Here is a 12,319-nt window from a genome sequence, read left to right as displayed (position 1 = left end):
GGTTCGTATCACGAGTTGTTCGTAAGACGAGGGGTTCGTATCTTGAGGTACCACTGTACCATAATTGAGCCTCAAATTTATGTTGTTAAGTGAGAAATCATGACCTGGATTACTGAAAATCTCTATTTAATAAACCTAGAGATTCAGATACTTTTACCATACATAAATCTGTATTTTGGCTCATTTCCTCAATAAATATATGAAAAATAATATTTTGACTGCTGATTGGGTTCTGTTTTTCTAGCATTTGGACATGTGAAGAACAGAGCATATGTTATTTAATGTATTTATTATTTGGATTTCTAGCACCCCCCTTCTCTGTAGACTTAGGGCATCTTACAAAACTGCCCTGAGTCCTGTGTAATTTTATGTCATTTAGGCAGAATACTGAAAATTCAATATGACAAATTCACAAACTTTTAAGCACCACTCTGGAAAATGCTGTTCTCCGTAGAAGGTGGAACTAGCATCTAGACCTGGGTGGATTATTCCTGCTCCTGAGCTAGGGACCTTAGATCCACTCAGTTTATTTTATTTATTTATTTATTTATTTTGTCCAATACACAATGAGGGTTTTAGTGGGTATATATCTATATACACATAGTAAAATACATGATGAAGGTTATAGAGGAGATACTCATAGTAAAATATATCTAAGAAATAATAGAAAAGAAGATATAGTAATAGAACATATCAATGAAAGAATAGAAGAAGAGATATAGGAATAGAAGAAAGGTATAGGAGATATAGGAGAGCAATAGGACAGGGGACGGAAGGCACTCTAGTGCACTTGTACTCTCCCCTTACTGACCTCTTAGGAATCTGGATAGGTCAACCGTAGATAATCTAAGGGTAAAGTGTTGGGGGTTTGGGGATGACACTATGGAGTCTGGTAATGAGTTCCACGCTTCGACAACTCGGTTACTGAAGTCATATTTTTTACAGTCAAGTTTGGAGCGGTTAATATTAAGTTTAAATCTGTTGTGTGGTCTTGTGTTGTTGTGGTTGAAGCTGAAGTAGTCGCCAACAGGCAGGACATTGCAGCATATGATCTTATGGGCAATACTTAGATCTTGTTTAAGGCGTCTAAGTTCTAAACTTTCTAGGCCCAGGATTGAAAGTCTAATCTTGTAGGATATTCTATTTCGAGTGGAGGAGTGAAGGGCTCTTCTGGTGAAGTATCTTTGGACATTTTCAAGGGTGTTAATGTCTGAGATGAGATATGGGTTCCAAACAGATGAGCTGTATTCGAGGATGGCTCTGGCAAAAGTTTTGTAAGCTCTGGTAAGTAGTGTGAGATTGCCAGAGCAGAAGCTACGTAGGATTAGGTTTACAACTCTTGAAGCCTTCCTGGCTATATTGTTGCAGTGGGCTTTGACAGTTAAATCTTTTATTATTAGTGTACCAAGGTCTTTAACCGAATGGGGATTATCTGTGATAATTTGATTATTCAGTTCATATTTGGAGTTCAGATTCTTCTTCCCAATGTGTAGGACAGAGCATTTGCTAGTTGAGATTTGGAATTGCCATGTGTTAGACCAGAGGTCCCCAACCGCCGGTCCGCGGACCGGCACCGGGCCGTTGGGGGTTTTCAGCCAGTCCGCGGCGCCAGGGCCCCCTCGGCCTTTCCGCACCACCAGCGGCGCTCCCCCCGCCAGCCAGCCAAGCCCCGCGCCCGCCGGAACCGGCTCCTCGCTCTCCCCCTGCCGCCCACCGCGTTTGCAGGAGGTGGGGAGGGTCGGGCGGCCCGCCAAGGCCAGGAGGGACGCCGCTGCCCCCCCCTTCCCTCTCTCCGCCCGCCGCTGCGCCTCCTTGACGCCGAGAGGAAATGCCGGCAAAGGCTTTTCTCAGCGGAGGTCTTCAATGTCGGGGGCGCACGGGCGGTTGCACGCGCTCCCTATCTCCCTGCAAGCCCACTCGGAGTATTCAAAATAAGAAAAACCTTTGCCGGCGAAGGCTTTTCTTATTTTGAATATTCCGAGTGGGCTAGCAGGGAGATAGGGAGCGCGTGCAACCGCCTGTGCGCCCCCGACATTGAATATCACCTTCGCCGGCCCCACCTCTCCTGCAAACCCCCTTGCTGAGAGCCCGGGGCGAAAGTGCTCTCGCAAAGGTGAGGCGGGCAGGGCGTGCGCGCGTCACCGCTGAGAAGAACGGAGAACGAGAGTGAGTGATAGCAACAGACAGCAAGATAGAGAGAAAGTGAGAAAGAGAGAGTGGGAGAAAGGGGGGGAGAAAGAGATAGCAAGAGAGAGAACAAGAGAGAGAAAGAGCATGAGAAAGAAAACAAGAAAGAGTGAGAGAGAGAGAAAGCAAAAGAGACAGAAAGAAAATAAGAGAGAGAAAGTGAGAAGAAGAGAGAGAAAGAGGGGGAGAGAGAGAGAAAGAGAGGGAGAGGGAGAAAGAGAGAGGGAGAGGGGGGAGAGATAGCAAGAGAGGGAGAGAGAAAGAGAGAGGGAAAGGGGGGAGAGATAGCAAGAGAGGGAGAGAGAGAAAGAGAGAGGGAAAGGGGAGAGAGGGGGGAGAGAAAGAGAGAGGGAGAGAGAGAGGAGATAAAGGAAGAGGAGAGAGAGAAAGGAAGAGAAAGAAAGAAAGAAAGAGGGATAGAAAGAGAGAGAGAGTGAGAGATGCTCAGTGAGCCTTTCTTTGAAGTTGCCTTTCTTTCTTTCTTTCTTTCTTTCTTTCTTTCTCTTTCTTGCTTTCTTTCTTGCTCTTTTTCTTTCTCTCTTTTACCTTCCCTTCCTCTATTTCTTCTTTTCTTTCTCCTTCCTACCTTCTTCCCTTACTCTCCCCTTTCATAAGTTTCCTTGCTTCCTTCCTCTGTTCCTGTCCCTTCCCCCCTTCTTTCTTTCTTTCCTTCCTTCCTTTCCTCCCTCCATTTCTTGCTTTCCTTTTCCTTCCTCCCTTCTTTCCTCCCTCATTCCCTTCTTTCACTCCTTCCTCTCTTACTCTCCCCTTTCACACCTTTCCTTGCTTCCTTTGCACCCTTCTTCTGTTCCTGTCCCTTCCCTCTTTCCTTCCTTCCTTCCCACCCTCCGTCCATTCATTCACCCATTCCTCTCTTGATCGCCCCTTTTACGGCGCCGCTGACAGCTAGCTCCCCCCCCCCCCACCGGGCCATGGAAAACTGGTCTAGCTTAAAGCCGGTCCCTGGTGCAAAAAAGGTTGGGGACCTCTGTGTTAGACCACTCAGAAACAGCGTTAAGATCTTTTTGGAGAGTAGTTGTGTTATCGGTGGTGTTGAAGAGTTTTACATCGTCAGCGAAGAGGACACAGTTGCTTGTGATGTAATTGCAAAGGTCATTGATGTAGAGAATGAAGAGCGTTGGTCCCAGTACGCTACCTTGGGGAACACCGCTTTTAACTGGGACAGGGGTGGATATGGTGCTTCCTATTTTGACCACTTGTTGTCTGTTTGACAGGAATGCTGTAATCCAGCTATGGAGGGATCCTGAGATGCCATAGGATTTGAGTTTTAGGAGTAGTTTGTCATGGACCACTGAATCAAAGGCTTTGCAGAAGTCAATATAAATTGCATCTGTAGATTTCCCTTGATCTAGATGAGTTGTCCATATATTTTTGCAGTGGAGGAGCTGCAGGTTGCAGGATAGTTTTTTTCTGAAACCAAATTGTTTGTTAGAGAGCAAATTATTAGTTTCTAGATGGAGACTAATTGATTTGTTTATAATTGATTCCATGACTTTGCATGGGACGCAACATAGTGAAATTGGTCTCCTTTTTTGAAGATGGGGTCTCCTTTTTTGAAGATGGGGATGACCATTGCTTTCGACCATAGCTTAGGAAGTGTGCTGGTTCTGAAGGATTTTTCAAAAATTATGCTTAGTGGTTCAGCTATGGCAGAAGAGAGCTTTTTTAGGAAGTAAGCACATAAACCATCTGGTCCGACTGATAGAGAAGGTTCTCAGATAAGGACAGATATGTGGTTGCTAGCTCTCCCTCTATCAAGAAATTGAACTTCTACCGCTTCTTCCAGAACTGTGAGTTGTCCACTGGTCCCTTTCCACTGGGATCGCTGTTCTTAAATGTTTAGAGCTGGGTTTAAACTGCCTCCTCAACCTGTAGGTGGCTCTTTTTAAGCCTAAGGGGCCATTTGGCCTTCCCTCCTTTCCATCAAGTCCTTTCCCCCATGCCCACAAATCCATCACGTTGTCCAATTTTCTATTGCCATGCTGGCAGAATCCACCCATCTTCTTCTGTGCAGGTGCAGAAACAAAGGATGACCTTGGCTTTCTAGAAAGAATTTGTTATGGCTACATACTAACAACTTCATACAATCCTCTCTCTCATTTTCCCACAGTAGAAAATGCATAATAGAATAGTATATAATATGTCCAGGCCAAAAATCCCAAATAAAATAGCTTCGGCCTGGCTGACACTGTGTGAGATGTGAATCCTGCACTCACTTTTGAAATGTACATACTTTTTCCATGCAGATATTTTGTTGTCTTTGTTCAGTTCAGTTCAGGTTTAGTAATGTGTTGAGTTTTAGTAATGAGTTGTTGACCTGTTTATTTTAAGAAGATTGGACTAAAACCACTCTGAAATGCCACAGTAGCTATTTCTGATGTCGGTTATGTTCTGTGCTCTCTACTTCTAGTTTGAAGATATGAACACGGTTGCAGAATGTCTCTTTTCTTTGGTCAATGGCGATGACATGTTTGCTACGTTTGCTCAGATCCAGCAGAAGAGTACCACAGTCTGGTTATTCAGCCGATTATACCTGTATTCCTTCATTAGCCTCTTCATATATATGATCCTCAGCCTTTTTATTGCCCTCATTACAGATGCCTATGACACCATAAAGGTAAAATATACAATGGTACCTCTACTTACGAACTTAATTCATTCCGTGACCAGGTTCTTAATAATAATAATAATAATAATAATAATAATAATAATAATAATAATAATAATAATTTATTGGATTTGTATGCCGCCCCTCTCTGCAGACTCAGGGCGGCTAACAACAATAATAAACACAACATGTACAATCCAATAATAAAAAACAACTAAAAACCCCTATTATAAAATCAAACATACACACAAACATACCACGCATAACTTGTAATGGCCTAGGAGGAAGAGCTATCTCAACATCCCCATGCCTGGCAGTATAAATGAGTCTTGAGTAGTTTACGAAAGACAGGGAGGGTGGGGGTAGTTCTAATCTCCGGGGGGAGTTGGTTCCAGAGGGCCGGGGCCGCCACAGAGAAGGCTCTTCCCCTGGGGGCCGCCAAACGACATTGTTTAGTCGACGGGACCCGGAGAAGGCCAACTCTGTGGGACCTTATCGGTTGCTGGGATTCGTGCGATAGCAGGCGGTTCCGGAGGTAATCTGGTCCATTGCCATGTAGGGCTTTAAAGGTCATGACCAACACTTTGAATTGTGACCGGAAACTGATCGGCAGCCAATGCAAGCCACGGAGTGTTGAAGAAACGTGGGTGAATCTTGGGAGCCCCATGATGGCTCTCGCGGCTGCATTCTGCACGATCTGAAGTTTCCGAACACTTTTCAGAGTTAGCCCCATGTAGAGAGCATTGCAGTAATCGGACCTCAAGGTGATGAGGGATGAGTGACTGTGAGCAATGACTCCCTGTCCAAATAGGGCCACAACTGGTGCACCAGGCGAACCTGGGCAAACGCCCTCCTCGCCACAGCCGAAAGATTAAGCAGAAAACTTTCTAAGTAGAAGCAATTTTTCCCATAGGAATCAATGTAAAAGCAAATAATGCTTGCAAACCCATTAGGAAAGAAATAAAAGCTCGTAATTTGTGTGGGAGGAGGAGGAGGAAGAAGAGGAGGAAGACCTTTGTGTTCCTGCTCACCCACCACTTAACGTAGCCCAGGTCTCAACAGACTATGGCCAGGGACCAGGAATCGAGGATCCCTGTTTTAAGTAGAATATAGGTGCCTGTTAATCAGAAACCTTCTTCTGAGGTTTCTTATTTTTCATTGTTGACGTTGTTACCAAAACTATAGTAACCTCTCTGGAGTGAGTACAAGAGAAAACTGGAAGACATCTGGAAAAGCAGAAAAAGTTATCCTTATACAACAGTAAGAGAGTTAACTGTATCACTGTAGTACCACTTTCAGGATGAACAATCTAGCTCCGAAAGCAAATCGAGCGATACTTATCAAGGAAGTGGAAGGATATTTGTGGTTTCATTAAGTAATAGATGAAGTGCTCTAACAGAATTCGATAAGATAAGATGTACCCAAAAGCACTTTTCCCTCTTCGTGAACCGCATAAATAACATTAGATTTCAACCTTCCGTTATATTTGAGGCTGCAGAACTCTGCTGAAATGATAACTCTTCTCATAAATAATGCCTTCTTTTCATAATAGGTTAAGAAATGGGAAGTCCCGACAGTGTAGGTTAGTGTGAGTAAAACTGTTTCTTAAAAGATTTTTCTGTACTCTCTTGTTTCAGAAATATCAACAAACTGGGGTCCCAGTTACAGATCTTCATGAATTTCTAAAAGAATCCAACAATGAAAATTATGGCCTAGGACAGCAGACATCCACGAACCTCTGTTGCTGTATGAGGTCAGTATTTTATTCCACTGATACCATTATGTATTTTTCCTGTATACTAACATACTTAAGTTTCCTTGTTATGGACTCTGATAAAACACAGCTAGAAACATAAATAGAAGTTTTAAGCCCTGGTTCCACTTTTGTATTTATCATTGAAAAATGACTTTGAATTTAGGAAATAAAGGGATCATAATTCTTTTTCCTGAGGAAGAATTCTGCTCTTAGGAGCAGTTAAGTTTGCTTCTATTTATGGCATAAAGCAATTTTATATCATTAATTGTATTTTTTCCCAAATTAATAAATAAACATTAAAAGTTTGTTCTAATTCTGGAACAAATTATTTTCTGTGATGAAGTTTGTTATTTATCTTTACTTAATAAGTTTGTTGACAGGCATCTGAACCAGCTAAAAAAAAGGTAACAGCTTTCTCATAACTGAGTTTATGTATAACGTTAATAGGGAATTCTAAAAACCCCATGTTAGTACCCCGGTTCTCATAAAACGAAATAATAATGAATAGATTGTCAAAATGCACGAAGCCAATAACAAACAAAACACATTGCAGTTTAGCAATGAGAGTACAGGATCTTGATTATATTCTGATATGGGAATTTCATTGTTAGTCCGTAAATTCTATAAACATCACAATTACGTTCCCAGTTTTTTAAAATTAAGATGTATGTCAAAAACAATTATTTCAAACTATTCAGGAAACAAAAAACTGCATTCTCAAGTTCATTCATAGTCATGGTGAGTATAACAAGGTCAGCAGCCTCATATCATATTGAATTAAATTTTAGGTATAAGCATAAGTAGTATGAACAATACTTGCATAAAACCTGTACTGCCGCTCCTGATTATACAGTACAGTGATACCTCGTCTTACAAACCCCTTGTCATACAAACTTTTCGAGATACAAACCCGGGGTTTAAGATGTTTTTACCTCTTCTTCCAAACTATTTTCACCTTACAAACCCAAGCTGCCGCCACTGGGATGCCCCGACTCCAGACTTCTGTGGCCAGCAAAGCGCCTGTTTTTGCGCTGGAGGGATTCCCCTGAGGCTCCCCTCCATTGGAAACACCACCTCTGGACTTCCGTGTTTTTGCGATGCTGCAGGGGAATTCCAGCAGTGCAAAAACGAGTGCTTCGCTGGCAATGGAAGTCCGGAGGTGGGGTTTCCCAGCGAAGGGAGCCTCAGCGAAATTGCAGCATCACAAAAACATGGAAGACCGGAGGTGGGGTTTTGAGGACTTCCATGTTTTTGCGATGCTGCAATTTTGCTGAGGATCCCCTCGTTGGGAAGCCCCACCTCTGGACTTCCGTTGCCAGCGAAGCACCGTTTTGTGCGCTGCTGGGATTCCCCTGCAGCATCACAAAAATACAGAAGTTCGGAGGTGGGGTTTCCCATGGAGGGGAGCCTCAGGGGAATTCCAGCAGCGCAAAAACGGGCACTGGCAAAAGGGGTGAGTTTTGGGCTTGCACGCATTAATCGCTTTTCCATTGATTCCTCTGGGAAACATTGTTTCATCTTACAAACTTTTCACCTTACAAACCTCATCCCCGAACCAATTAAGTTCGTAAGACGGGGTATCACTGTATGTAGACTCTGTCATTGAATTGGGAATAATGCAAATACTGTAGATGCAATCCAATTATGACAAGAAAAGAGGTTCAAGCTTGTTTTTGTGACCATAGTGAGGATTCAAAGAAGAAACAAGCTGGCTCTCTGAGGAAATCATAATGCTGAAGTCAGCAAGTTTTTATGCCGTTGAAGAGAAGAGCAAGACTATCGAAAGCTAGCCAGGAAAAAGTTGGCTTAAAAAATAGGTCATAAAAGATAATTGGCTGAAATGGAGGAGAATGAAGCCACTGGTGTGGAGAGTTGTAGAAAAATCAAGGCAAGGCAAGGCAAAAATAGGCTGGTATAGACCAGTGATGGTGAGCCTTTTTTCCCTTGGGTGCCAAAAGAGCGTGCGTGCACACTATTGCACATGCGCGAGTGCCCACACCCATAATTCAATGCATGGAGAGGGCAAAAACTGCTTTTTCCACCTCCCGGAGGCTCTCTGGCAGACAGAAATGGCCTGTTTCCCAACTTCTGATGGGCTCAATAGGCTCGTGTTTCACCCTCCCCTAGCTCCAAGGCCTTTCCTAGAGACAGGGGAGGGTAAAAACATCCTATCCCATCCCCCCGGAGGCCAAAAACGCCCTCCCAGAGCCTCTGTGGGAGCAAAAAATCAGGTGGCCGGCACATACATGCACATTGGAGCTCAGCTAGGGCAATGGCTCACGTGCCAGCAGATATGGCTCCGTGTGCCACTTGTGGCACCCGTGCCATAGATTTGTCATCACTGGTATAAACTTCAAAGGTAATTAACAGACATTCTTTGGTATAAAGAATAAATGGCACCGGACCAGATTATCTCAGGGACCGCCTTCTGCTGCACGAATCCCAGCGACCAGTTAGGTCCCACAGAGTGGGTCTTCTCCAGGTCCCGTCAATTAAACAATGTCGCTTGGCAGGAGCCAGGGGAAGAGCCTTCTCTGTGGCGGCCCCAGCCCTCTGGAAACAACTCCCCCCAGAGATTAGAATTGCCCCCACCCTCCTTGCCTTTCGAAAGCTTCTTAAAACCCACCTCTGCCGCCAGGCATGGGGGAACTGAGATAATCTTTCCCCCTGGGCCTTTACAATTTTATGCATGGTATGTCTGTATGTATGTTTGGTTTTATAATAAGAGTTAACTGTTTTAATATTGGATTGTTATATGCTGTTTTTATTGCTGTTTTTAGCTGCCCCGAATCTGCGGAGAGGGGCGGCATACAAAGCCAATAAATAAATAAATAAAGTGATTGAAAGAAAATAAAAGTAAAATATAAGTTTGCAAGTTCTTTATTCTGGGGGGAAAAAGTTTTATTGTAACAATTTAACAGAGGAAAATATGTGTGCCTTTTATAAACACTCTAAGGCAAGGGTGGGCTGCTGCCCAGACAGGGGGAGAGAGAACGCAGTGGGTTAACAAAAATGGAGCTCCACCCCAGAGCTCCCAATTTGCACTGAAAGATGTTGAAAGAAAATGCAGGGCATCCTGAATAAGCCACGCCCACAGTGTGGTAGTAAAAAATTTGGTAGCCTTTCACTGCTCTGAGGGCAGGGTTTGAGCATGTAGGAAAACAGCCAGATAATGATGATGAAATGAACAAGATTTCAGGTAATATAATTAAACCCAAGACAAGTCCAGTCACTGATTGTAGGAATATAGATTAAAACAACTGGGGCAGATGGCTCTGCCAATCCATTCCTGTAAAAGCTTTGTTGTCTATGGAGAGGGGCGGCATACAAATCTAATAAATAAATAAGTTAATAACTATTTCTTATTCAATAATATTTTAATATTGCAATGTATGTAACTTTTAGTACCTGGGCAGATGTTTTAAGTGGCCAAAGTTTTAAGCTGTGATTTCGTTAGTGGATCTTGATTTTGAATAGATATGATGTACTGTGAAGATAAACAACTTATGGAATATCTGCTATTTCAATTGAGGGCCTAGGAGAGGCTTTTCATTATCTGCTGTATGCTCTAATTGATTTAGATAAAATCGCAAAGTTTGGGCTTTTTTTTCTCAAATTACTTTTTTAAGGCACAGAATGGCAACCATTGGAAGTATGTAAGGGCATATAAAGGCCAGTTATTATTTTGCCTTAGGATGGAAATCTAAAAATTACTAATGCTAATATTTTGATTGATCCATTCATACCTCTTTCCAACATTTTTTAATTCCTTTGCTGATCTAAAATAATGAACTATTTCTTTTTTCTACAGGCGAAAAAGCGATGATAACTGTTTACTTATTAATTAAAGATATTTGGCATAGCCAAAATTGCCAACAAACTGCTGGAAAGCTGGCCATCTTGAATTTATTGGAGACACTGTGTGTGCAGGACTTTTCCACAAATTCATGAACTTAATGTAATTCAAGGAAAAAGAAGTAGCAGTTTTTCTGCAGTCGACAATGGGAAGCTCAAAATTTGTAGTAAAAGGGTTGGATGAACAGTTTATAAAGTGATTGCAATAACTGATCTTAAAGAGGAAAAGTTGTTACACACTTTTCAATTGTAAATTGCTTTCTAAATATTTTTATATTAAAGTATTTAAATAAGACCTGCTTCTTGAATACAATATTGTAATTCTTGGAGATTGTAGCTCTTTTTTGGCTTGTTGGATATTTACAATGGAGTACTGTGAGTTTCTTTCTCAAATTTATTTGTTCAGTATTGCAGCCCCGAGCTATATACAGTATAGTTCTGGTTTGGGGTTCATTAAGCTGACTTAAAATTGCCAGATGTTGAATGCTCATTTGATTATGTAAGCATTTTTCTTCCTAAAACCTCAGTATTAGTCAGTGCTGTTTTTATTTGTTTTGAATGCTCATAATTCCTTCCATTAGCCATTGAAAACTGATGCTGCAGTTCTGTGTACTTCTAAACTTAAAGGAGTTTATGAAACTTTTCTCTTGAATAAACAGCATTGGATTGGTCAAACTGTCAGAGTAGGGCTGTCAAACTCATGGCCCGCGGGCCAGATGGATAACATACTGGCCCCATCCAGTTTAATAAAGGGGGGGGGGATTTATTTATTTATTTATTTATTCATTCATTCATTCATTCATTCATTCGTCCAATACACAAATACATAGGAAGAAAAATAGACATGTAGTAATATATATAAGGGTAAAAGTGAACTTAGAGGAGAGGATATATGAAAGAAATAAAATATATATGATAAGTGAGAGAAAGGAAAGACAATTGGACAGGGGACGAAAGGCACACCAGTGCACTTATGTACGCCCCTTACCAGCCTCTTAGGAACCTGGAGAGGTCAATCGTGGAGAGTCTAAGGGAGAAATGTTGGGGGTTAGGGGTTGACACAATTGAGTCTGGCAATGAGTTCCACGCTTCGATAACTCGATTGTTGAAATCATATTTTTTACAGTCAAGTTTGAAGCGCTTTGTATTAAGTTTGAATCTGTTGCGTGCTCTTGTGTTGTTGTGTTGAAACTGAAGTAGTCATTGACCGGTAGGACGTTGCAGCATATGATCTTGTGGGCAATACTCAAATCATGTTTTAGGCGCCGTAGTTCTAGGCTTTCTAGGCCCAGGATTGTAGGATATTCTGTTTCGAGTGGAGGAGTGAAGTTACCATACATCACCTGACAATGCCATGACAACGCAATTTTGACCCCTTTGTGCTAGAGAAACTGAAGCATAATATGCCAATGGACAGGATTTGATAAGCTGCACTTTACTCTGCGAATTATGAGAATGAGATAAGAAATTTTATTTGAGAACATTAACTAGTCATGGTTCATGTTGAAGTACCTATGAAAGGATTTGAGCCAACTGCTGTCATTTTCTACATATTCATGGCCAAATAAGACATTTGCCTGGCCAGTATGTATGCCTACAACATAATTGGTAAAATGGATACCTGTTTTAATAGCAGAAAAGAAATTGCCATTATAAGCCAATCAGAAATCCCAGTTAGTGATTGAAGTTGGCCAGGATCTTTACAGGGAGAGAAAGGAAAAATATCTGTTTTTGTTGTGAGTGTTTTATTTCACCTGCTTCGCCTTTCCTGTATTTGGCAAAGCTATCCCAAGGGAGGGGAATTTTGGGGACAGAAGGAATATGGTGGATTGGAGAAGAAGAGACCAGAAATTTTCTAATGAGAGTCTCATTATTAATATTGAACTGCTATT

The 12,319-nt window shown here is 42.0% G+C and overlaps 1 protein-coding gene across 3 annotated transcripts in view; it reads left to right on the top strand.

Moving 5' to 3' along the window:
• Nucleotides 1–10,722, top strand: part of MCOLN2 (mucolipin TRP cation channel 2) — a 39,249-nt gene extending 28,527 nt beyond the window's left edge. For all 3 annotated transcript variants that reach the window (XM_070746261.1, XM_070746262.1, XM_070746260.1), the window contains exons 12-14: nucleotides 4,619–4,825; nucleotides 6,454–6,569; nucleotides 10,384–10,722. In XM_070746261.1, the coding sequence (XP_070602362.1) occupies nucleotides 4,619–4,825; nucleotides 6,454–6,569; nucleotides 10,384–10,420 (360 nt within the window). In that variant the 3' untranslated portion in view covers nucleotides 10,421–10,722. The remainder of the gene's footprint in view (nucleotides 1–4,618; nucleotides 4,826–6,453; nucleotides 6,570–10,383) is intronic.
• Nucleotides 10,723–12,319: the final 1,597 nt, after the last annotated feature.

This window comes from Erythrolamprus reginae, chromosome 3 (genome assembly GCF_031021105.1).
Source record: "Erythrolamprus reginae isolate rEryReg1 chromosome 3, rEryReg1.hap1, whole genome shotgun sequence".
NCBI lineage: Eukaryota > Metazoa > Chordata > Lepidosauria > Squamata > Dipsadidae > Erythrolamprus > Erythrolamprus reginae.
The sequence above is the reverse complement of the archived record's forward strand: the minus strand, read 5'-3'. Positions and strand labels throughout refer to the sequence as shown.